The 25,719-nt window shown below is 42.2% G+C and overlaps 1 protein-coding gene across 2 annotated transcripts in view; it reads right to left on the bottom strand.

Moving 5' to 3' along the window:
* The window catches only part of MAN1C1 (mannosidase alpha class 1C member 1), a 174,755-nt gene that overhangs the window by 18,082 nt on the left and 130,954 nt on the right, over positions 1-25,719 (bottom strand). The window contains exons 3-6 of one of the 2 annotated variants that reach the window (XM_087939648.1): positions 20,287-20,402; positions 15,590-15,673; positions 11,342-11,436; positions 3,803-3,926 (exon numbers count right to left, since the gene is read on the bottom strand). In XM_087939648.1, coding sequence (XP_087795774.1) covers positions 3,803-3,926; positions 11,342-11,436; positions 15,590-15,673; positions 20,287-20,402 — 419 coding nt within the window. The remainder of the gene's footprint in view (positions 1-3,802; positions 3,927-11,341; positions 11,437-15,589; positions 15,674-20,286; positions 20,403-25,719) is intronic. The other variant, XM_087939647.1, reaches the window with a different exon arrangement.

Genomic DNA, 25,719 nt, shown 5'->3' with positions numbered 1-25,719 from the left:
GATATGTTAGGATGAGGCACTTTGCGTTAATCCTAACTTCAACAAAGGCTTCCGATTAAGGTTGCATATTCATAATCTCCATCCCTGTGGTGCGTCTCTTCCTTGTTTACAACTTCAGCTTTGCCTTTCCCCCTCTATCTAAGCTCCTATATATTTCCTCTCTTCTCCAGCACATCTTCTGTGCCGGTCCTTTCTTTCATTCTATGCTTCATTTATATCTCATTTCTCCATTTGGTTTCCAGCTTTTGTAGTATTTTCCCTCCACGCCTATCTTCCCGCCACTCAAATTTCCTTTTGCATCCTAGCCAGCCCTTTCCCACTTAGCTTAGATGCCTTTTTAAAGTTGGGTTATGAGCTGTTCCCCAGTCACATCTAAGAACAGTTCAGAAGCGCAGAACTGCTGGAGTCTTGGGGTCTCAGGGACAACCTCTTTGCTGTACAGGATGCCAGTTCTAATCCTAACAGGAAGGCTTAGAAAAGAATAGAGTAAAAAAGCTGTACAGGACCTCGGAAGTCTTCTACTCCAACCCTCTGCTTGAGTAGAAGACCCCATACCATTGAGACAAATGGCTGTCCAATCTCTTCTTAAAAGGACCTCTAGTGTTGAAGCCCTCTACAACTTCTTTTTTTCCAATAAAGTTTTATTTGGGTTTTCACACACAAAATACAAGTAAAACATCCTTTTTGAAAATAGCATGGACCCGGGTTGAGCTTCTTTATACAGACACAAAACTCAATTTCATGTTCCTTTTTGTATTCTATTCCATATCTTATACTATTTTACATTTTCTATATAGTTTTTCCCCTCTTTTAATTTTCTCTATTTTATTTTGATGATCTCATCTCAATTCAAATCATTATATTTATACTTTTGTCTGTTCTGTTTCAATTTCATATTATCTTTTCTCATTAAACAAATTTTCTCCTGTAGTTACTAATTGGAGTATGACACCTTTATATCTTTTAATTACATCCGTTCAACTCTTATTTAAACTTCAATATATACCTTAAGTTTATGACCTTCAATATAATACATATTACATAACTTCCAATCGAATTCTGCTTGGCACATTCTTATAATACACAGTATATTCTTTTTTAAAAAAAGAAAGATTGTAAATATATGTAATTATAAACCCTCATTCCATTCCAGTTCAGTTCTATCATTAATAATCATTAAAATCTTAACATCTTTAACACTTCTTTTCAATTAAATATCATACTTCCTTAAAAACACATATAATCTCCATAATTAATTTTTCCCTTATTTCTCTTCACATGTTTTACAAATCATTAAATATACCTTTTGTTACATTTATTTATTGACAAGCATTCCACTGAATTACGATAGCTATTTTATCAGACATTTTAATCATACATTGTTTCATATTTTCTAAAATTATTTCTGCTTCTAATATAACCATATTATCTTATGTACCTTTGCAGAATCCCTTTTTCCATTAAGTTTTCACCCATTATCTCTACATAGGCCCTGTTTCTCTATATTTTGCTTCTGTCCTTTATAACTTCTTTACCTTTCTTTCTTCCCTCTCATCTTCTCCCTCCCCTTTTTACCCCCTTGTCTCTCTAGTTCTAATTCTCTCTTCTGCATTTCCCTCTTCTGTTGCTTTCTGATTTTATACTTATTTTTCACTCTATTTTTTTTTTGGATTTGTTTTTCCCAATCTTAAACTTTCCATTCTCTTTCCCCCCTTTCCTTCCCCCCCATCTAAGATTACTTGTTCATTAAAGATGGCTTCTTCTTTGTCGCAATCTTCTTGTTCTGCAGGCATTTCTTGTTGTTTCTCATAATTACAAATCACCATTTCTAAAAACTGAAATGCGAAGCCAAAAGAACCTCTCCCTTCTTGTGCATCTTCTTTGTACTTTTTAAGTTCCATTTTCAGTTCTTCTAAAAGTGGAGCCATTTTAAACAGTTTTAAACAACCACCCAATTGATTTTAGTCATTCAAAACAATAACCAAGAATCCAGAAATCATCAAGTAATCCAGATAGTCCCGAGTTATATCTTCTTATTTCTTTTTCGACTTTCTCTTCCTGGGGTTTTTGTTGTGATATTTCAGTTAGAATGTATCTTTTGGAAGTCTTGTTGAGATTTTGCTGTAAGTTCTTTTTTAATTCCAGGCAGTTTCCTCCCTTCCAGATCCTACCCTTTTATTCTTTTTCTCTCCTTTCCTGTTTTCAAAAGCTTTTAATTACCCAGAAATCTTTATTATCCCTTTGACTTTTTATTTTCAGCATTAAATGCCTATTGATGTCAAAGTGGATTTTTTTCCCCAATTTCTTGCTTAAGTCTCTTAGCTGTCAGTATAGGAAAAGGAGAAAACCAAATCTTTTCCCCTTTCTCTCTCCTTCGCAGCTTACAGATCTTCTTAGGGAACAACGTTATTGTTTTTTAACAGTTTCAATTCCAGAGTACCTTATTTGTTGCTCAGCCCTCTACAACTTCTGGGGAGAAGCTGTTCCACTGGTTGATTGACTCCACAGTTAGGAAGTTCTAGATTGCTTCTCCTCTTGATTAGTTTTCATCCATTGTTTGTTGTCTTGTCTTCGGGTACTTTTGAAAATAGTTTGACACACACACACCCTCATCTTTGTGGCAGCCCCTCAAATATTGGAACACTGCTATCGTGTCAACCTCTGGTCTTTCTTTTCACTAGACACACCCAATTCCTGCAACCCGTTCTTCATATGTGCTAGGATCCAGCCCTCTAATCACCATTGTTGCTCTTCTCTGCACTCTTTCCAGAGTCTCGACACCAGTTTTGGTCACCACAATAGTTTCTTTCAGTTTCCTTCAGACTCTGGGATATTTTTAGTGGGTGGTAGGTGCCTTACGGCAGCTAGGTTCTCACTCCCATAGACAGTTATAGGACTATATAGGGGGTGGGGGAGATTAAACCTATATGATTGCTAGCAAAATGTGACTCCAAAAGTATTCCAAGAATCCATTGAGGAAGGGCATGAAGTAATCACCAGGTGCAAAGTATATCCACAGCCACGATCAACTCTCAGCAATAATCATCCTACGCTCTTCCAAGGGTTTCTTCCGAATCTTTAAAAAGTTCACAGCAGGAGCAGGCCTCAGGCCTCTACCCTCTTTGGAAAAAGTCCCGTTACAGTGCAATTACTCAAGAAAAGAAACAGAAGAAGCTACCGGAGGGAATCAGAGATATTCTAAAGCAGTGCAACTTGAAGATGGCTGGATTTCAACTCCCAGAATTCCCAAACCAGCAGAACTGGGGAACTGTGGGGTTCGAAACCCATCCATGCCAGTTGCTATGGTTGAGGAACATTGTTCTAAAGACTTCACTGGTCGGCAGTGTCTTATATTGGATAGCAGCAATTTTGCCACTGGCAGGCAGATAATACCTCAGTACAACAGGATGGAGTTAGCCAAAATGCTTGGCCCGAAGGAGACCCTGAGCTTCAGCTCCTGAGCTAATAGCAAGCGCTCCCTAACCTCTTACAGGTTCTCTGGCACAGCCACAAGCGGCAGTGACACACTTGATTTGGAACTGCCAAAATGATTATGGCTGGGATTAAGGTGGAGGTGTGAGATTCCCATTTCTCAAATCTGGGCCCTTGTTGTAGAGGGAAAGTGAATTTCATTAGAGGCTGCTTTGGGTGCCTAGGCGAACGTGTTTGTGAGGGGAGACTGGTGGCAGGTTGAAAGAGGGAGAGGAATCACTTCACACCAATTGATAAAAGAGAGAAAAAAAATGAGAAAAGAGGAAGGAAGGAAGGAAGGAAGGAAGGAAGGAAGGAAGGGCATACTTACTTTTTCAGCATATATGGGATTTCCAGACAGTTCTGAAAGGTGCATAAACTCTAAGTGGAGGCTCCCAAATTCAGCTAAAATGCTGCTTCCTGCTGATGCCCAGCCCCAGCTCCAGCTCATGCCACTGGGGAAAACAGAAAAAGAAAAAAGAGCTAAGCATACAAGGAGTGAGAATCCCAGGCAGTTTCCAAGCTTCACTTAGCTCCAGGTGACCTATTCTTTGCAGGGCTTAGCCTGGACAAAAGCATTGTCTATTTAGTTTAACGTTTCCCAAAATTGGAAACATTAAGATGTTTGGACTTCATTTAGCTTCCCAGATTTTCCTAGCCAGCATGTATGGAATTCTGGGAATTGAAGTCTATGTATCTTAATGTGATTTACTCATTAGTTATATACCTCAGCTTTATATACCTCAGCTTTCCTCTCCACGTTCCTGAAAAACACTAAATTGGCCAAAAATCTGATCATGGACATCTGTACTGGGAAAGGCCCCTTGAACCTAACATTCAAAGCTCAAATCCCTCCAAATGCCACTTACATCCTTCTCCTTATTTCCAGCAACTTAGCTGAGAATAATATTGTATACTTTTTGGTGTTTGGGATAGTGTCACATGCAGGAAAGGCATTTGGTCTGGCTACACAGAAAACAGACAGCACAGGAGCTAATATACACGGAGTACTTAGCAGGTAGATATAAAAAGTCACATTTGCCATACTTCTTTTTTGGGGGGGACACTGCCATTGTTCCTCTGCATTTGTTGGCAGTAGGATATATTTAAATATATAAATATCCATAAGATATTAAGTCTGGTAAGCCAAATGAAGAGCGGCTTTGACTACAGTGTGCATTTTGACATGCATGACTATGCTTTTAAAAGACATAAACATTCAAGAGGCGGGCTTAGCATATGGAAAAAGCAGCAGGGACAATTTGTGGTGAAAAGGAAACATCTAGAGATCCAAGGCCCCAAGAAATGCAACAAAACATCCTGGTTTTGCCAAGTGGTAAAACTGCAGGAAATTGACAGAGTTTAAGAAAAAGCATAGCAATCGTAGGAACTTTCCCGGACTTTGCTTCCTTACTCATCTTCTCCAATCAGCCAACACAACCATCTTGATTACAGTCTATTAAGATCATCTCAACCTCTGCAGAGCAGCCTATATTTTTAGGATTGGGTTGAAAATAGCCTCCGTAATTGTCGGCTTGTGAGAAGTTCAATGACTGCCACTTCAAAAAACAGGAAGACCTGATCCTAATAACTCTTGATTAGCATGGGAGGCAGATTGCGGTTATTAAAGTTTCTTTTCCCGCAAAGACAATTATCACAGCTATGATTATCCGAAGTGAGGAATTACACGGAGGCAGCAGAGGGCGCTCAATGGACTCCAGAGAGGATGGTTCCACTGTAACCTTTACAAAAATAAAATAAAAACTTACAGGTGTTGAAAAGCCAAATTCTTTCTCTGACTAGGATTTGGGGAAATAAGACGGGCTTCTGGGTGCGGTTTAATACTTTTAGATGAATCGTATCAATCGCCACAGGGGTAAATCCACTACAGATCTCCCTTAAACCTAGCCGTTTCAGGGGGTTAAATTACAAGTGGTTTGGAGAGAAGATAAATAATGATAATATCGAGTCGGTCTGCCAACAGCTATGAGGATGCTTTTGCGCAGGGGACTCCAACCTTGGCAACTTTAAGCCTGGGGAACTTCAGCTGGCTGGGGAATTCTGGGAGTTGAAGTCCCCCAGGCTTAAAATTGCCAAGGTTGGAGTCCCTTTTTTTTTTTTGTAACAAATTTTATTAATTTTCAAAGAGAATACACAGACAAACAAAACATAAAACATAAGAACATAGAACATCTTTTCTAAAAACTGCTTAACAAAACAAATAAGACATCTCATTTAAATATGACATAGTTCTAAATTATCACGTTTCCACACACAATTTAATATGCATCTTATATATTCAACTTCATATCTTATTACTCTTTTCCAACTTCTCGCTGTTTCTTCCTTTATTTCTGTTCAATTTTATTCATTAAACTTATACTTTCATGTATTTCATATTACTATAGTTCATATTATTACTATTTCATATGTTCTTATCCAACATCATTAATCCTCAATAAACAAACATAAGCTAACAAAATACATAACATAAAAACATAAAACTTCTTTTTAGAAAAAAAAAAAGAAGTCCCCTGTTTTTGAGGCAACCTGTAGATTAGCTATTGTGGGACAAATAGCTTGCTGCCTTCACCGTCAACGTTGTCCCAAGAACCAGGCTGGGAACAAAATGCTGGACTTTGGACTGATCCAGGAGAACGACAATTATGTTTATGCAGGTAGTCCTCAAGTTATGACTGTAATGGAGCCTGCCCATTACAGTTGTAAGATATGACGGTAATAAAATGGGCTTTTGATCAGCCTGATTTTAGAAACTTTTTTTGTGGCAGCTAAAGTGAACTGGTAGTTCTCAAAGTATATAGGGCAGATAGTCCTCGACTTACGACGGTTTGTTTAACGATAGTTCAAAGGTACGGCACTAAAAGGGCAACTTATGACCATTTTTCACACTTACGACCTTTCCAGCATCCTCATGAACATGTGATCCAAATTCAGATGCTTGGCAACTGGTTCATATTTATGACTGTTGCTGTGGCCTAAGATCACATGATCAACACCCTTTGCAACCTTCTGGCAAGCAAAATCGGCAGGGAAGCAAAATTCACGTAACGATCGGGTTACTAACTTATCGACTGCAGCGATTCCCTTAACAAATGAGGTGAGAAATGTCGTAAAACGGGGCAAAAATTCACTTAACAAATGTCTCACTTAACAGCAGAAATTTGGGGCTCAATTGTGGTCACAAGTTGAGGGCTACCTGTGTTTTGCAAGATTCTGCCTCTAGATGAGGAAAAATAAAGAAATCTTGTTTGAATCGTTGCGTGTGCCTTTCTTGATTTTTTGAGACCGGACATCAACCTCATCAAACCAAAGCAGCCTTCTACCTACATTAAACGTATACTATGAGAGCTATTAGGGAGGGTCTGTCCTCGCCCTCTTTCTCTCACACAGACTATCTGGACTGAACTGTCTCTTGCTCCTCTGGAATTGAAGCCCCTCCCTTCTAGGGATCCAGTCCACTCTATTACATCCGGGGTGGGCTGATGGGGGTTCGGAGTGGTTCGGGAGAACCCCTAGCTAAGATTCAACACAGTTGAATTGATTCTACACAGCTGGCCCCGCCCACCCCGCACCTCCTCTCCCCGGAGTACCCAAACGGCCCATTTTGGATGCAGGTAAGTGCAGGGAGCGTGTATAGGCCCGGGGAGGGTGAAAAATGGGCTTCCCAGAAGTTCGGGAAGGCCAAAACCAGGCCCATTTCCAGCTTCCAGAGAGCCTCTGGAGCTCAGAGAGGCTGTTTTCACCTTCCCGGAGGCTCGAAAACGCCCCTCCCCGCTGTGACGCAGGAGGCCGATAAGGCCACGCCCACCCAGCAACCGGGCAGAGGACCCGTTGCTAAAAAATTTTGAAGCCCACCCCTGATTACATCACACTGAGAAAGAGTGGTAGGTCCAAAGTCATCTAGGTCAGGAGTCTCCAATCTTGGCAACTTTAAGACTTGTGGACTTCAACTCCCAGAATTCCTCAACCAGCTTTGCTTTGGAGACCCCTGATCTTGATTGCTTCCATGGCTGAAGGGAAACTAGAAACTGGGTCTCCTTGCTCCTAGACCAATCCCTTCCTCACTACACCAAGCTCCACTGGGTAACCTAAAAAGCCATATATATCCTATGGCTTTCTCCCATTATAATATCCCATTATCCTAAGGCAAAGGTCTCCAAACTTGGCAACTTGAAGATCTGTGGACTTCAACTGGTGGGGAATTCTGGGAGTTGAAGTCCACAAGTCCTAAAGCTGCCAAATTTGGAGACCCTTGTCCTAGGGGATGCTGACAATCTACCTTTTATTTCCAGTGATGTTTCTTCCTTACCTGGATACTCTGATCGTCACATTCATTGGGTAGGTTCACCACCTACAGTGGTGATACCAATAAGTGTTTCTCGCAAGTTAACTTTAATATAGGTTATTCTCATAGCAAACCAGGCTGTTCATTTTCAAATGAATGAGGATTGAGGGCTAAATTTAAAACTGCTTTTCTTCCTTCTGGTGTTCTCAAACTGATTGGCCTTTCTTCCCTCCCCTCAGGGTTCTAACCTCAACTTTTAAGCAGGAAGGCAAATGCAAGTCCTTGACTTGGCTTTCCGGAGAATTAATTCTCCACCCTCAAAAAAAAATGAACTTAGAAGTTATACATACAAATTCTAACCTCAACACCTTGGAACCGTTTCTTAAAAATTTATGTCATTTTAGTTACTTAAAATGGTGGTTGCTTAGCAATACATTTTCAGTACTACTCAGCAAAACAAGATTAATAGGCTCAAATCATAAGAAATTTCTTGTGTCATAAATCTCGTTTGGTTTGCCTCCAGGAAGAGGTCCAAGTTATTCTTCTAAATTATAGAAAACTGAAAAAGGGAGAAAAAGAGATTCTTCTTGGCCTGTTTATATCTATCAGGTTAACAGTTGGACAACCTGTGCAGATTCCCTTCCCAGACAGACTTTGGGTCACCCAAATCCCCACATTTTGCTGAATGTCTCCCCTTTCGTCCCTCTGGATTAGGATCTTCTGCATGATCCCTTAGCATTCGCACAGCTTCTGCACTTTCTAATCAAGGCACGTGGTGAGCAACCTGCAGCTCCTTGTCTCAAGGGAGGGGAGGGAGGGAGAGAGGGAGGGAGGGAGGGAAAGAGATGGAAGAGAGAGATGAGAGGGAGGGAAGGAAAGGAAAGAAATGGGAGGGAGGAAGAGGGAAGGAGAGATGAGACAGAGAGGGAGGGAAGGGAAGAAGGGGAGGAAAGAGATGGGAAGGAGAGATGGGAGGGAGGGAAGGGAAGAGATGGGAGGGAGAGATGGAGGGAGGGAAGGAAAGAGATGGGAAGGAGAGAGGAGAGGGAAAGAGATGAGAAGGAGAGATGGGAGGGAGGGAAAGATGGGCGGGAAAACTATGTTCGGCCAAATTATTGAACAACTTGGGAAGCCTAGAGCAGTGGCCCCCAACCTTTTGGGTGCCATGGACTGGTTCCGTGGAGAGCAGTATTTCGTGGACTGGGTGGGGGCGTGGTTTCATGGTTCCACATGTGCATTTGTTGGGGCTTTGCTTGCTTGACTGACCAGTTTCTGGCAAGCCATGGACTGGGACTGGTCCATGGACCAGAGGTTGGGGAGCTCTGATCTAAAGCAACGAATCTTATCTTCAGTTCCCAGGGTTCCCTAGCTAGTTGCTGAGGCCGAGAACAACTGGTCTGGAGTGATATTCAAACTGCCCTAAGGATGCTCACCAAGAATGACATTCAAGGCAAAGATTAATTACTCTAGGATTTGGGCTGACAACTCAAAGAGCAAACGTTAGGTCTTCTTTATAGGAACACACTGAACTAAACCCAACATTGTAAAAATTGTAAAGTCAGAGCAGAGAGGTTACAGAAACGCGGCGAGACGAAAGGAGGGCAAGGCTCAACCACCAGTTCATTTTAATTCACCTCTTTCTCTCAGCTGAGGGCACCCCAAAATCTCAGGCAAGGATCTTTCAAATTCCTATCACCCTCACAACCCAGAGATGCCATGAGTAAGCTGAAACCAAGAGAACAGCTGGGAACTTTGTGATTACAAAAACAAGGGTGCGGAGAGGGGTTATGACTCCAAAGAACAAGCACGTTGAAGCAGAAAATGTTTTTCAATTCACCTCCAAGCGAAATTCAGAAATTAGTCAACTACGCCAACTTTGGTTTCAGTTCAGGCCAATCTTTCTCCAGCCTGGCAGTTTCTGCTATATTGGTTTCAAGTTCCAGTTATCAGCCAGAATAGCTGTAGTCAATTTAGAATGACCGGGAGCTAGATCTGAAAAGTGTCAGTTCAAGTAACCAGGGGAAGGTTGGCCTGAGTCATTCTGGTTTCTGTAACACCTGGGAACACGGTTAGATTGGGAGGAAACTCTGCCCTGTGAACAGAAAAGAGCTTTGTTTGGGGAGAAGTTCAACTTCACGATCCAAGGTACAGTTTCTCAACCTTGGAGGCATATATGTGGACTTCAACTCCCAGAATTCCCCACCCAGCATTGCCTCAGATCAATATTTCTCCATCGTGGTGATTTTGAGAGAGGTGGACTTCAAGTCCCAGAATTCCCCAGATGGCTGGGTTATTCTGGTCCACCTATCTTAAAAGACACCAAGATTGAGAAATGCTGATTAAAGGCAGGGGTCCCCAAAATAGGCACCTTTAAGACTTGTAGACTTCAACTCCCGTCTACAAGTCTTAAAGGTGCCAAGTTTGGAGACCTCTGATTTAAGTCAATGAAAGCCCCACTGCAAGAGTTACTGGAAAATTCTCCAAATTCAGCTGGGTTAATAAATCACTGGGAGCCTAAAACACCCAGAAATCTCAGCCTCCCCACAGATAGAAAGTGCCAAGTTGGGGGAAGTCTGGGAGAAACTGAAAGCTATCCACATCTGCTTTCTGACAGCATTGGCTTGGCTCCCATTGAAAACATTACAGATAGTCCTCAATTTACAACAGTTTGGTAGAAAATAATAGAATGTGCAGAAATGAATAAATTGACATTAGCAATTAGAGAGCAAGAAGATAAAGAATAGTATAAAATTTGGGATTTATTTTACCAATGGCTAGATAAGAAAACAGGAAAATAAAATATAATATGTCATAATATTATAGTAATGATATGACAATGTAATAATATGCTATAATTGATTACAGTGAAACGAATGATACTATGAATTAGGTTTTGTAAAGTTGAGATTTGCTTGAAAAGGATGCTATGTTTAAACAAAGTCTAATAAGAAGTTATAGTATGTTTAGTTGGTTTATATGTATATAATACGAACTTTAATAATGTATTTTGAAGGGAAAGACTGTTAATATTGTGCACAAAAGATATGTACCAAGTGACACACTGTGCAATGGAAAGATGGTTTTATTTGATGTTTTATGTTTGTATTTGTCAATGTTTGTTGTCAAAATAAAATAAAAACTTAGAAATCTTTTTACAATAGTTTGCTTGTGACAATTCGAAGTAACTTATGACTGTTTTTCATACTTATGACCATCCCAGCACCCCATGGTCATGCAATCAAAATTGAGACCCTTGGCAACTGACTCATACTTACGACGGCTGCAGGATCATGAGATCAACTTTTGCGACCTTTTGACAAGCAAGGCCAATGGGGAAGCCAGATTCGCTTAACAACCATCTTAACCGCTGCAGGAATCCACTTAACCACTGTGGCAAGAAAGGTCGGGCAAAATTCACTTATAACAACTGTCTTACTTAGCAACAGAAATGTTGAGCTCAATTAGGGTCGTAAGCTGAGGACTATCTGTATTGCTTACTTCAATCCAGGTAGGTTTCTCCTCTTATTCTCTATTTGTTAGCAAAAACACATTACTGTTCCTTGCCTGCCCAGGTTGATGACTCCTCGTGGGATTCCTGTTGGTGTGTTAAAGGCGGGGAGAAGTTTCTCTCCAAGTTCTAGAGCTTTGCTCTTGAAGACCTGTTGGAAGAAAAAGAGGAGAGAGTCAAGAAGCAGATAATTAATGGGAGCTGGATTTCTAAACTTAATAAATCTCCATATGTTCAGCCACTTGGAGGCATTTCCAGGTACATCAAGAGCCCTGGTGGCACAGGGGCTAGAATGCAGCATTACAGGCAAACTCTGCCCACAGCCTGAAGTTCAAACATGACAGGCCTCAAGGTTGACTCAGCCTTCCATCTTTCTGAGATCAATAAAATGAGGACCCAGATTGTTGGGAGCAAGACACAAGCAGGGATGTGAAGCATTATGGAGCTGTGTATAACTCTAAATGCTATTGCTAAGTACTAGGGCTAGTGCTATTTCAAGAGAAATGGGTTTGGAGAACCATTCTCGTAGACTACTGTTCTTCTGCCCAGACTGAATGGGCAATATTTGGATGCAATAGCTGTGAGCATCTTTTCTCAGTGTGAATGTAATTTAGCTCCTATTTACAACTAGAGTACAGGTGGTAATAATAATAATAATAAATAATAACAATAACCACATTTTAAATGTTCAGCTGACTAAGTTTCATGTTTAATGAATAAAAGAGACAGTAGTAGTAGTAGTAGTAGTAGTAGTAGTAGTAGTAGTCAGGATTCTGGCAGTTACTCCAATTAAATCATGAGCCTCAAGCCACACTCCCAAAATTGAATGGTTGAATGGTTTCAAAGTGGCTGGCACTTGGTTGTTTCTTTGGAGTAACACTGCTCCCACTGCCACCTCACTGGTGTCTGCTTGAATGACGAAGGGTTGTTCGGGGTTAGGATGCTTCAGTATTCGTTCTTTTGCAAATACTTCTCTCAGTGTTTCAAATGCTTTTTGGCAGGTTAGGGGTTGTCCCGGGCGGGGTTTCGTTCCTGGACTCCCTGTCTTTAGGAGGTCTGTCGTGGGTTTTAATAGGCTACTATGGAATACCAGCTGTATTTTCCCTAACAATTCGGGCAACTTCAATGTTTTATGAGTTGACAATAGTAGTAATACTTGTTGATACCTAGGATGCTGGCAGCAACCCGTATCAACCCTCAGACCCAGTCAATGATAGTTGTGATACATTTTTAAATGTTCAGTTGACTGAGTTTCATGTTTAATGAATAAAAGATAGTAATAATATTAAAAGATGAGACAAAAAATAGATGAGAAACCATCTCGGGGCTTCCACTGTGGAAACCACACAAATCTTATTTTTCTCTGCCATCCCTTTAAGTTTGAAGGGGTAGTAATGGCTTTGGATGGTGGCTTCTGGATTGCCCCACCATGGAGTAGTAGAGTATGTAAGTGGGTTTGATCTTTAATAGGCATTAGAAGCCTTGATGCCTGGCCTGTTTTAAATGATCTTCAATATTTTGATTTTCTCAGCGCAGTTTGCTGTCCCTCTACTGTTAAAACAATTAATTAGATTTCTATCTATTTTACCATTTCAAGATTATTTCCCCTTACAAACTGAAACTAAAAGCGTAATGAGCAAGGAAATGAATCTTCTTTCATTTTGTTTTTTTCAAGGGCCTGTATTCAATAGGTCCTTGAAAACTATTATGAACTATTCAAGCAATTGTATGAGCCAATTCAGCAATTAAACAAACATCCATATTATAGATAAAAACCCAGACTGGAAATGAATTCAGGTAAGAAAAATTCAGCCTTTTGAACTTAAGGAAAAAATACAAGCGAACCCCAACAATGATGCCTCTTTCTGAATGCATTCAGCTCTCAAAAAAGTTCTTCTCCACCTCTAAGCTCCACTAAAGGCCATCAAAATCAATGGGTTTTTTTGACGCCATCACAAAGTAAGACACTGACCAGGATTGAAAACAGTTCTGAGTGAAAGGAGAGAACTAGGTATCTCCATCACCTTTTCACACACCCCTTCTTTCTCTGTGACTGGTGGGCTGTCATAACAACCACCAGTTGAATTACGACCACAATTCAAGGCTCAAATATGATCTCAAGTCAAGGACTACTTGTAAAGCTTTTGAACAATTCCCTGTTCTAGTCAGTTTCTCAAGCCTTTTTAGGAAAACTTGCAAACGGGGACACCTGCTCCCTACTCCTCATTTGCTCCAGTCATCACAGGAACTGAACTTGCTGAAAAGCGAGAACCAACCGCATAGTTCTGCAGATATATTAATCAAGAGTTTACTTGTTATAAGGAGAAGAACGCTAAATGATTTACAGAGACATTTTGCAGGATCCAAAGCTTTTGTCTAAATGAGGAAAGCACCATTGCCAAGGCCGCAGTGGCAAAGCTAACTTGTTTTAATTAAGTAAAAAAAAATAAAATAAAAATAAAACCAGTTTTGGAAAGAAAAAAAAAAGAAGTCACATCTTGCTGTGCTTTGCTATTCCTTTCAAAAGACAAAAAGGTGACCATATAACACTTTTGCACAGCAAGAGTCTTACAGTCTCTCATTGGAACCACGCAGCTCCCTTCTTCTATATGCAAAGCCACAGCAGGGGGCCAAACTACTGCTTTGCTCCAGTTTCTGTCCTAGAAATTTTTTTTTTGTGCAACCTTTCTATGCCATCAAAAATATATAGTGCAATCAGTCTCAGTGTGTATCACGGAACAATGGAAAAACAAGCAGGAACGGTACTGCTGCGGTATGATATCATGCGGCAGAGTTCATTATGGTGGTGCAAGTCACCGGCCTGGGAAGCAAGGTCACCTTTGAGACCATTTACTCTAAGGAGAAGAATATTCTTTGAAGGATGGGCCTGGGGGGCTTCCTCCTTCAGAACCCCATAGCCTGGTTTAAAGGCTTTTCCTGAAGGCTAAAAGAGATGGGGTGGGGGGGATCTTAGCTCTGAAGGTGGGGACCGTAGCAGAAAGCCATTTCATGGATCCCCACCAGCCAAAATTACTTGGCTGATGGGATCTGCGCTGCAGTAGGTACCTTTTTCTAGCACAAATACGGTGGGCCAATCCTATAGGGCAAGGGTCTCCAACCCCCAGTCCATGAACCAGCACTGGGCCACGGCATGCCAGAAACCATGCGGTGCAAACAAGTGAAGCCCCATCCATGGGATGCAGGCAGCGCATGAAACCACGTCCCATTCCGATCCATGGAAAAACCTTTTTTCCAAGGAACCGGTCCTTGGTGCCCAAAAGGTTGGGGACCATTGCTACAGCGGGAAGGTGGTTCTGTAGATATTTTGGACCAATGCTATAGCAATAGCACTTTACACTTATATACTACTTCACAGTGTTTTAACAGCCCTCTCTAAGCAGTTTACAGAGTCAGCCTATTTCCCCCAACAATTTGGGTCCTCATTTTACCCACCTTGGAAGGATTTGAAGGCTGAGTCAACCTTGAGCCTGGTGAGATTCGAACTGCCAAATTGCAGACAGACGGCAGTCAGCAGAAGTAGGCTGCAGTACAGCACTCTAACCACTGTACCACCGAGGATCTATAAAGGGCTTTAAAGGCAATAGCCATACCTTGAACTGCACCCAGAAGCAGATTGACCGCCAAAGTACAAAAGTATATCAATCTCTTTTTAAGTCTACTGCCTATCCTAAATTTCATAAAAGTTCTCAGCAAAGGGATTCCTGCTTGTAGCTGTTTCATGGAAATACTTGCCTAGGTAGTTCAGTTCCAAGAATTAATACCTGAAGGTTATGGCAATTAATGCCTTCACTGGTGCATTCTCCCTTGTTGAGATAATGAAGAATGTCTTGGAATGAGTCCATGAAATTTAGGAGCTCATCACACATGGCTTTAATGCCAAGGAAGACTTTTGGGCTTTGGTGGTAGAGTTAAAAATGGTTGTCACTTAAAAAAAAAAAGATAGTTCACAGCAGTGATTAATGTGACCCTTGTGAGGTGAGGGTAGCCTCAAGCCATTAATAAATTCAGAATGCAAAAACAAAGTCGTGACCAGCGGCATTTCTGCAGTGGCCAATGTACCAACCCAGTGAACTGTCCAGAAGAAATTGTCCACAGAAGGAAACTCCTACTGGATGAGCCAGGCCAAGTAATTATGCCCAACTTAATCAACAGCTATCATCGGTGCTCTGGTATTTATCAAGAGGTGCCATTTAGGCTGGCTTAGGCAAGGGAGCAGGTGTGGTTTTCTGAGATTCTCCAAGAGGAAATCCATATTGCAAATCAGACGTGCAAATGGTACCAACCTCTTCGCCTGTCAGGTAATACGCAGACAGAAGTCCTCCAACATAGCGGATGTTCACTTCGAATAAGGAAGCTTCGCCATTCTGCTGGAAGAAAAAAACAAAACCCCAAGAAGGTCTCATATTGTTCATTGGCAGATATGCGAATGCTAAGATAAGAAAGTGCAACGGAAGCAGTGGGTATAAAAGCACATTTTTAGTACTCTTTATTGCACAATCCTTAGCAGAGACACTTGCAAGGCATGGATGGAAATAACCCTGTAACTTTAAGACCTGTGGACTTCCACGTCCAGAATTCCCAAGCTACCCTACCTGCCACATTCCCCAACCTGCCACCTCCTTCTCCAGAAGGAAATAATAATAATAATTGGCATTGTTACCCCCAAAACGAACATTTTCCTCTACCTCTATCTCTTGTAGAGAGCTTCTGCATGCTCTGGGGACAACATCTGGAATGTCTTTGGTGCTGCTGGCTGGTGGTCTCCAGTATTTTAATTTTTTTAAAAAAAATCTTCCCATATCAATAGTCAAATTACATCAAATGTATCACTTGGTCCTAATCAGAAACAGCTTATTAAGACCTACCAGAAATAGTCACATAGACGCTGAACATTTCTAACAGTGATATACGAGAGTAAGAGCAACTGTTTGTTGCCCCCACATTATTTTCTCTGTGGTTTTAGCATTTTGAGGAAATCACAAATCCATTCACGTAAAGCGGGAGGGGGAGATATAATAATTAGACCCCAGAGCAGTTTACGTCAGTGAGCATGGATGGAAAGGGAACGATAATGGGAACAAGCTTGTGCAACCCCCCCCACCCTTCCTTTTTTTTTTTTTATGTAACACTGATGCGGTGGACTGAATTTTCCAACCAGCCCTTTACTCATAAAAATCTTGGTGCAGCGAAATGTCAAAGCAATTGTGGTCAAACCATCCCTTTCAAAAATTTCCTCCTGCCAATTCAGGTTTGTCCTCTGAATAAATACCGGCTTTTTATAAAAGGTGTGCATGCACAAACATCCTCCTCACCCCCAGGCAGAAGAGGTATTTCTGGACGACATAAAAGAGCCAGTTAGAAAAACAGGAATTGGAATACAGGAATAGAATAGAATAGAAATTAGAACAAAACAGAACAGAGTAGAGTAGAGTAGAATAACAGAGTTGAAAGGGACCTTGGAGGTCTTCTAGTCCAACCCTCAGCTCAGGTAGGAAACCTATACTATTTCAGTCAAATGGTTGTCCAAACTCTTCTTAAAAACTTCCAATGTTGGATTTACAACTTCTGGAGGCAAGTTGTTCCACTGATTTATTGTTCTGTCAGGAAATTCCTCCTTAGTTTTAGGTTGCTTCTCTCCTTGATTAGTTTCCATCCGTTGTTTCTTGTCCTGCCTTTTGGAGCTTTGGAGAATAACTTGACTCCCTCTTCTTTGGGGCAGCCCCTGAGATACTGGAACTATCATGTCACCCCTTGTCCTTCTTTTCATCAGACTGAAGTAGATATACCCAATTCCAGCAACCATTCTTTGTATGTTTTAGCCTTCATCCCCTAATCATCCTTGTTGCCCTTCTCTGCATTCTTTCTAGAGTCTTAACATCTTTTTTTACATCTTGGTGACCAAAACTGGATGCAGGATTCCAAGTGTGAAATATCCGGAAAGTGGGCAGGGGTGGGATAGACAGGGTTAACTACCGGTCCGGGATGCCTGTTAATCGTCATTAGCACACTGCTGCCAAGAAGCAGCCTTTGAAACAGCCCTTTTTTCTTGTTTTCTTAACTGCAACTGTGCCTTGTTCGGCAGTTGAAGTTGAAAAATCAGGAAATAAAGATCAGGCAAGAGCCCAGGTGGGTCGATGGGTGGGCAAAATCATCAGCAGACATAGAACCGGTTCTATGTCTGCTGATGTTCAGAGCTACCGGTTCTACAGAGGTGGACAGAACTGGTAGAAACCCACCCCTGAAAGTGGGGCTTTCATTCTTTCTGATTCTGTTCACAACCAGTGCGCGGCCTGCTATTATACTCAACTAAAGAATGGATGCTGCAGCCATCATTAACATCACCTTGAATTCTATATCCACTTGAAAACATTAACTTGCGGTGCATTGATGATGTTACCTAGTTTGGTAGTGAAGCGTCTACAAGAAAATAACCAAGCTCAAAGAGCACCATACATGGTATTTTTTCAAATGTCCTAGGTTTTATATTTTTTTAATATCCTAATCACTGTTTCTTAACCTTGGCAATTTTCTGATGCCAGAATTCTCCAGCAGTCAGCTTGCTAGGCAGTAAATTCTAGGAGTTAAAGTTCATCCATCTTCAAACTGTCAAGGTTTTAGCAATATTTTCAATGCTCCCTTTTCTAAGTTTTTGGCAAATATAGGTATTTAAATTTAGAGACAAGGAGGGTTCAGAATCTGTAATCTGGAAACGTTGGCTGTTAGAGCCCTAAGATAAATGCCTTGCTTCGTGATAACAAAAATGGATTTGCTGGCTGGGGAATCTTGGGAGTTGAGGTCCACACATTTGAAGTTTCCAAGGTTGAGACACCCTACCCTAAGCACTTCATTTCTAACTGAGTTGTCCTGTTTCATCCAGATAAAAAGAACCTTTCAGTCCACATCTTGTCTCTTTTGCCGAGAATCCTATGACACGGCTCTTCACAAGGCTTCTGCTGATTGATTTGTGGGCCAGAAGGGAGAGCTTTTGTGAAAATACAGATCAATAACCTTTCTCTAGTTTGTCTGTTGGCCTATTGATCCGATTCCAAACACAGAGCATTGAGCCAAATTTACGAGGCCCGACTGCCCATTTACAAGCCCACGTTGGTCATCTCTTTCAAAACAAAGCTTTTCAGGGGGAGGGAGCAATTTCCTTTGCTTTTCCTATAGCCTTGCAGCAAAAACAGAGATGCGGTTTGGAATGAGAAATGCTGCCCTGCTGGTGTATTAGCAGGGCTGACAGTCCACAATGGTTTTAAAATCAGAAACCTGGAGGACCTTAGTCTGTGCAGCAACAGAAAACTCTCAAATAATATAGGGACTGTAGAGAGGCTAAGCAAAGTGATAAATGGGATAATCTAGAACAGGGATGTCAAACTCAATTTCATTGAGGGCTGCAATAGGGTTGTGTTTGATCTTGGGGGGGGGATGGGTGGGTGTGGCTAGGGTAGGCATGGCCAGCTTGATGTCACTTGTGTTGGGGGCACCTGAGGTCCATTTTGCTGACAGAGGGTTGCAGGAAGCTGTCACAGCCGAAAACGGAGCTCGGGAACCCTCCCAAGCTCCGTTTTTCTTTGGCAGATGCACTGCGGGCTGGTCCTCGCTGCTTCCAGGGTGGCGGCCCTGTGGGCCAGATCTAAGCACCCCGCAGGCCAAATTTGGCCTGTGGGCCTTGAGTTTGATACCCCTGAACTAGAGCATGGGATGGGATTCAGAGGACCAAATATTCATGGGCTATTTCAAGCATTATAAAAACCATGACAGAACCAACCTGGAGGCAAACAAATTCATGGAGAATAAAAATAAATAAACATAATACAAAAGTCAGTCTGGGCTAGTGGTTAAGGCTAAGCCATGAGAGCCAGATCTTGGGCTAGTCACTCCCTCTCAGCCAACTCACAGTATTGTTGTGGTGGGAAAAACAGGAAGAGGAAGGTGTGTGGATATGTTCAATGCCTTGAGTTATTTGTAAAAATAATAAATAAATAAACAAATAAAACACAGTCTCTTCAAGTAGAGAGACAAGTTCCTAAGCTCCAGTGGGATAGTAGTACAACTTAGGGCCTGTTGTGTCCCATTTGTGGAACTTCTAACCATCTTTTAAAAAATTCTACTCTGCTCCAAACTGAATTTCTTCCAGATGTTTGCAAGTGTAATTTTCATCGACTTTCATTGCTAGCCATGCTGCCCGTAGTTGTTGGTGTAATGACCCAAAATATTTAAAAGAAATGGGATGTTTACCTGGAGGCTCACCTATAAAGAGTTTGTCACTTCTCCTTCACACCAAAAAGCAGTCAAAGGCACAGCAGGGGCACTTCGGCTGCAAGGAGACCTCAACCAGGGGAGCTTGCTAAGGAACCTTGGGCCTACGGGACTCTCTCTCGGCTCAAGAGCCAAGACGGTGGAGTGATGAAGATGCTGCACCTCTACAAAACATCCGATGGCAGCTGGAAGGCCTGTGCTTCAAAGACCCGCAGCTGCTTAGTTCTCAAATGATCCAGCTTTTTCAACGGAGGTATTCCAGACAGGGAAGATGGAAAGAGGAGTGGGGAGCGATCCACAAAGGTATAGGCCAGAGTTTTTCAACTTTGGCAACTTTAAGATGAGTGAACTTCAACTCCCAGAATTCCCCAGCCATTATACGTATGTATGCGTGTATGTATGTAATGGCTGGGGAATTCTGGGAGTTGAAGTCCACCCATCTTAAAGCTGCCAATGTTGACAAATATCGAGAGAGGGGCTGATTGGATTAATAGCTGATCTGGCAATCAAGGCAATTCTGCTTTAATCCTTTTACCCTATTACCTCCCAGCTCAACTGCACGCTGGCCTATTCTCGGCTTGTTTTTACAGTGTGCCAGGTTGGAGGGAACCAGGGGTGGGGGGCAGAGGCCCAGTCAAAACATCAGGGTTTAAAATACACCAAGGGGGGGGGGGGAGTTTCTGCCGGAACAGAGAAAACTACTCAAAGGCTGACTCACCACGTTCAAGTCAAAGCTCTTCTCCACCCAATCTTTGGCGTCCTGGAATTCTTCCTGCAGCTCCATGACATACAAGGTATCCAAAGCATCCACCACGGTGGCTCCCCGGAGGCCTCCTGCAGGGACAGAAAACCCCCCCCACCATTAGAAAGGAACTTCAGCTGACTTTCCACTGAGGGATGCAGAGGTAAGAATGGCGGTAAAGAATCGCTGCTGGGATGTAATCCCGAGACTGCTTTCTTGATGCATATAGACCATGGAGGGGATGCAGTGGCTCAGTGGCTAAGATGCTGAGCTTGTCAGTCAGAAAGGTCAGCAGTTCGACGGTTCAAATCCCTAGCGCCGTGTAATGGAGTGAGCTCCCGTTACTTGTCCCAGCTTCTGCCAACCTAGCAGTTCAAAAGCATGTAAAAATCCAAGCACAAAAATAAGGACCCACTTTTGGCAGGAAGGTTCTGTGCGCCTTCGGCGCTTAGTCATGTTGGCCACATGACCACGGAGACATCTTCGGACAGCGCTGACTCTTCGGCTTTGTAACATAGGTGAGCACCACCCCTTAGAGACGGGAAAGACTAGCACATATGTGCAAGGGGAACCTTTATCTTTACACACAGACACACACACTCTAGGTAAAGGTTTGGGTGATGTTAGGTAAGTTTTATGTAGACTAGGGGTTACAACCTTGGCAGCTCTAAGATGGGTGGCCATCAACTCCCAGAATTCCCCAGCCACTACATACATACATACATACATACATACATACATACATACATGCATGCATATCTAATGGCTCGGGAATTCTGGGAGTTGATGGCCACCCATCTTAGAGCTGCCAAGGTTGGAACCCCTAGTCTACATGAAACTTACCCAACATCATCCAATTGTAAGGGACTGCAATGCCTATCATCCTGAGCCACATGTTCTATGACCCCTCCTCTATAGGCAGAGCAGGGGAGGAAAGAGACTCTGTACCATCGCAGGTTGTTTATGCACTAGAACCTTTGAACAGTATATTAAGATCCTATAATATTGCATTTTTACATCTCCGAATGATTCAGGGGAAGTGACACTGTCAGGAGACTTGAAATGGAAAACCTCTTAATTGGTTCAAAACCCTCCTGATAACTTGCAGCACTCCTCAGCAGAAAATGGGAAGCCAATGTGTGAACACCTGATAAAAGCGAGCCATGGGCTTCTGAGCAATCTCAACTGCAAAGGACTGACAGGTTAAAAAAAAAAAAAGTGAATCAGATCAGAGAAATGAAGACATTCTGAAATGAAGAGCTGGTTGTTAGAAGCATGAGACTTCAAGGGACTCCTGTTTGGGAGATACCCCCTATTCGACTAGGCACTGGATGAGTGAGTATGGGAGAGGGAGATCGGGGAGAGGGAGGGAGACAGACAGAGGGAGTGGGAGTGAGAGGCAGAGAGAGAGAAGAAAGGAGAGAGAGAGAGATAGAGGGAGGGAGGGAGACAGAGAGGGGGGAGGAAGGGAGATGGAGAAGGGAGAAAGAGGGAAAGTGGGAGAGGGAAGGAGGGAGACACAGAGAGAGAAGAACAAAGGAAGAGGGGAAGAGGGAGGGAGGGAGAGAGATAAGTTTTCCAGTAGTTTTAAAATGTCATTTAAATCATCGCAAAGCCCACTTGGGGCAATGGTTCACTGGCCTTGCAAAACTGAAGAAAGGATTCCCATTATCCCATATCCTTGGGACTGAGGAGCAAAACACCACAAATTAAGGTGGAGAATAATAATAAGAAATACTGAATGCAAAGTCGAGAAAGGAAAAGGGGACACAGAAACAGCAAACACTATCCCTACTTAAGTAATGTGTGTGTGTGTTGGGGGGGGGGACTAGCCGAGTAACAGGTTTGTGCTGTGTGATGCTTAAGAGGTTGTGGCTTAGAGATCAGGCCCTGCCAGATTGTTGCCCTGTCTAAAATCTGCTCGTTCATCAATGGGGACCCTTTAAAAGAGGATATTAGGCTTCCCTTCCTCTAAGGCAGGGGTCTCCAACCTTGGCCACTCTAAGACTTGTGGACTTCAACTCCCAGAATTCCTCAGCCATCAAAGCTAAGCAAAGCAAAGTGGCTGAGGAATTCTGGGAGTTGAAGTCCACAAGTCTTTAAGTGGCCAAGGTTGGAGACCCCTGCTCTAAGGCACTGCATCTCGACCTCGGACACTTTTAAGATGTGTGGACTTCAAATCCCAGAATTCCTCAGGCAGCATGGCTAGCTGGGGAATTCTGGGAGTTGGCATCCATACAAACTTAAATTTGCTGAAGTTGTGCTCTAGTTACATTAGGAAAGAAACCACTGCACGTGCATTTACAAGCACTTTCCATTTCAGAGGCATTAAGCTACATTATCATGCAGACTAAAAAGTCTGAAAGCAACGAAGATGCATGTAAAATGTGTAGAAATCAGAGAGAAATTGCATGCAATTCCCGGAATTCATTAAATTGCAATCGCAAATTATAAGTCCTATCCTCAAAAACAAGATCGTAGGGAAGGAATTTTTTTGAACTGGAGGAGCTAAAAATGCTTCAATTTATTACCCTTCATCTTTCGTATAATATGTAACCTGCACAGCCACTGAGCTAGAAAACGACCGGGTAACAGAAAACATAGCTATAGTTATTTGATTTATATCCCATCTTTCTGGCTGGGTGAGCGCTCAAGGCAACTAAAAAACCCCCACTGCATTATTTTATTTTTTTAAAAAGGTGAAAAACAATAGTAAAATAAATATAAATACTAAAATCTTTCTCTGCGGAGGCCTACAAAGATCAGGGGACCATTCTCTCGGCAACAAATGTGACATTTAAGATAAACTGGCTGTCCTAACAGCTTCCCAGTTCCCAGTAATTCAGCTTCTTTCCTATGAAGAGTGATTCACAGTTTTCCAGCAATGCTATCAGCACATCAGCATTCAGGAACATGTTAGGTATCCAAAACAGCTGGTGTCAACAAACAGTATGGTTGGCTTGGGTAAAATCCTGTCTCAGATCTGGCGGTGATAACTGTCTTTCTTAGCAGGGGGAGCCATGTTTATGAAGGCTAAACATGATTCATTGCACCTCTTGTGAACTGCCCCAGCTGTGAGATATATAGCCCACTAAACAGTACGCTATCCATCAACCTTGTTCTCGTGTTTTAATGGAATGTCAGACAAGAGAGGGTTTCCTGAAGATCTCTGAGGGTGGATTACGTGTTAGAGAATCACGTTTGGCTTGATGGGTTGAGGTGCTGATGGGACATCAGGTCCAAGATGCCTTGAAGACATTTATATTATGAAGACCTGTTATTGTACCCAGCGCTAGAACCCACCTATGGCTTTCTAGAATTGAAATAGATGTGTACTCTGTACATTGGTTGAAGCTATTTCTTCTTTTCAGAAGGTCTGGCTTGTTTTCAACAAGGCCAATTCTGCAAAACAAAGCATTATTATGGTTTTTCTAGGGAGGCATTTATAATGATGGATGGTGACTAAGCATTCATTGGAATTAGAATTCTTTTTTATTGGCCAAGTGTAATTGGACACACAAGGAATTTGTCTTGGTGCAAATGCTCCATTAGGATACAAGTGACAAAGTTAGTCATACAGTCACAAGTGGGAGGGGATGGGTGATAAGGAATGATGAGAAGATTAATAGTAATTAGTACTGCACTCTTTGTAAAGAGTTGGACAGTGTTGAGGGAATTATTTGTTTAGCAGAGTGATGGCATTTGGGGAAAAACTGTCCTTATGCCTAGTTGTTCTGGCGTGCAGTGCTCTATAGCGTCATTTTGAGGGAAGGAGTTGAAACAGTTTATGTCCGGGATGTGAGCAGTCTGTAGAGATTTTCACAGTTCCCCTTTTGACTTGTGCAATATATAGGTCCTTGACTGAAGGCAGGTTGGTAGTAATTGTTTTTTCTGCAGTCCTAAGATCTGGAAGCCCAAGTGGATCAATCTGCCTACAGTAATGGCATGAGGCCTTGTGTGTCCAATTACACTTGGCCAATAAAAAAGAATTCTAATTCCAATGAATGCTTAGTCACCATCCATCATTATAAATGCCTCCCTAGAAAAACCATAATAATGCATTGTTTCGCAGAAAGACCTTGGGAGCCTGGGCACAAAGGAGTTGCTAAATAGAATGGTCAGATAACACAGGGGTCCCCAACCTATCTGGCTTTGCAAACCAGCCAGGTGGGTGGGTGGGGGAGGGGAATGGCTCTGTGTGAGTGGCAATGTGCATGCAGCTACATTTGCGTGAGTGGGCAGCATTCACACACATGCGCACCTGCCCGCCGCTCGCGTAAATGGAGCTGTGTGCCTGCCACTTGCACAGCTCAGTTCCTGAATGGGCTGTAGCCCAATGCTAGGCCCCGGTCAGGGGGTTGGGGACCTCTGAGATAAGAGACAGCATAGAGAATGGGTGGAGAATGGGTGGAGAGAGAGGCTCAGAAGAAACATTCCCTAGTTCTTGGTGGGAGGGGAAGGGATAGTATTCTCAGACTTGCAGGATTCTGTCAATGTAGCTTTACAATGGAGTAGAATAAGTTCAGCTGGTTTTAATTCCTATCTGGTTCATTTCATAAGGCTGATATTAGTCTTCCAAGTCTGAAAGAATAATTCTTTCCTATCACTTGTAAAATCAAGGTGTGTGTGTGTGTGTGTGTGTGTGTGTGTGTGTGTCCCTTCTGAGCCTCTTATCACATCCACTATCTCGTCTTCTAGACTGTCTCTTATTTGACCTTTCGTCATCCCTTTGCCTGGTCTCCCAAGGTCTTCCCCACATATCACTACACCCACCCAGTGTTGTGAGAAATCTGCTCACTTAAATTAGAAAGCAAAGTGGTTGGTTTCCTTTGCTGACAGAACATTGGTGCTTTCCTGGCAGGAAAATACTAGACTTTAAATGATCGCTTTATATGATTTTCTGAGCAATCAGGCACCTCTCTCTTAAGTCAACAAGATATCTACAAGGAGTACCCAAATTCAAGCAGGCATTTAAACCTTAGCACATTTTAATGTACTCTTCTATGGAAGTTCTTGAGAACTTACACAACATCAGTAGTGTTAGATTAAGAACATGGAGGCTCCTAAGCCAAAATTTGCTTTTTTGTCTCCATACATTCAAAGAAAGCCCTCAAAGTGTGGTGACTTCTAAGATATGTAGACTTCAGCTCCCAGAATTCTCCAGTCAGCATGCTGTCTAGAGAATTCTGGGAGTTGAAGTAAACTTATTTTAAAGTTTCAATGGTTGAGAACCATTGATTTAAAGACTTTTTTCATCCATACCTGAAAAGCATTATCAATACCAAGAAGGCAGAGAACAGTCTAGAATCTTAGGTCTTTCTTTCCGTACAATAAGAGCACATCTCTGTTCAAAAAATACCAAGTCTCCAGAGAGTGCCCAATGTTGTAAACAGTAGTAAAATGAAGGAT

Source organism: Pseudonaja textilis, chromosome 10 (assembly GCF_049901715.1).
Source record: "Pseudonaja textilis isolate UNSWEBS1 chromosome 10, rPseTex1.2, whole genome shotgun sequence".
Lineage (NCBI taxonomy): Eukaryota > Metazoa > Chordata > Lepidosauria > Squamata > Elapidae > Pseudonaja > Pseudonaja textilis.
Note: the sequence above shows the minus strand (reverse complement) of the source record. Positions and strands in the feature narration are given on the sequence as shown.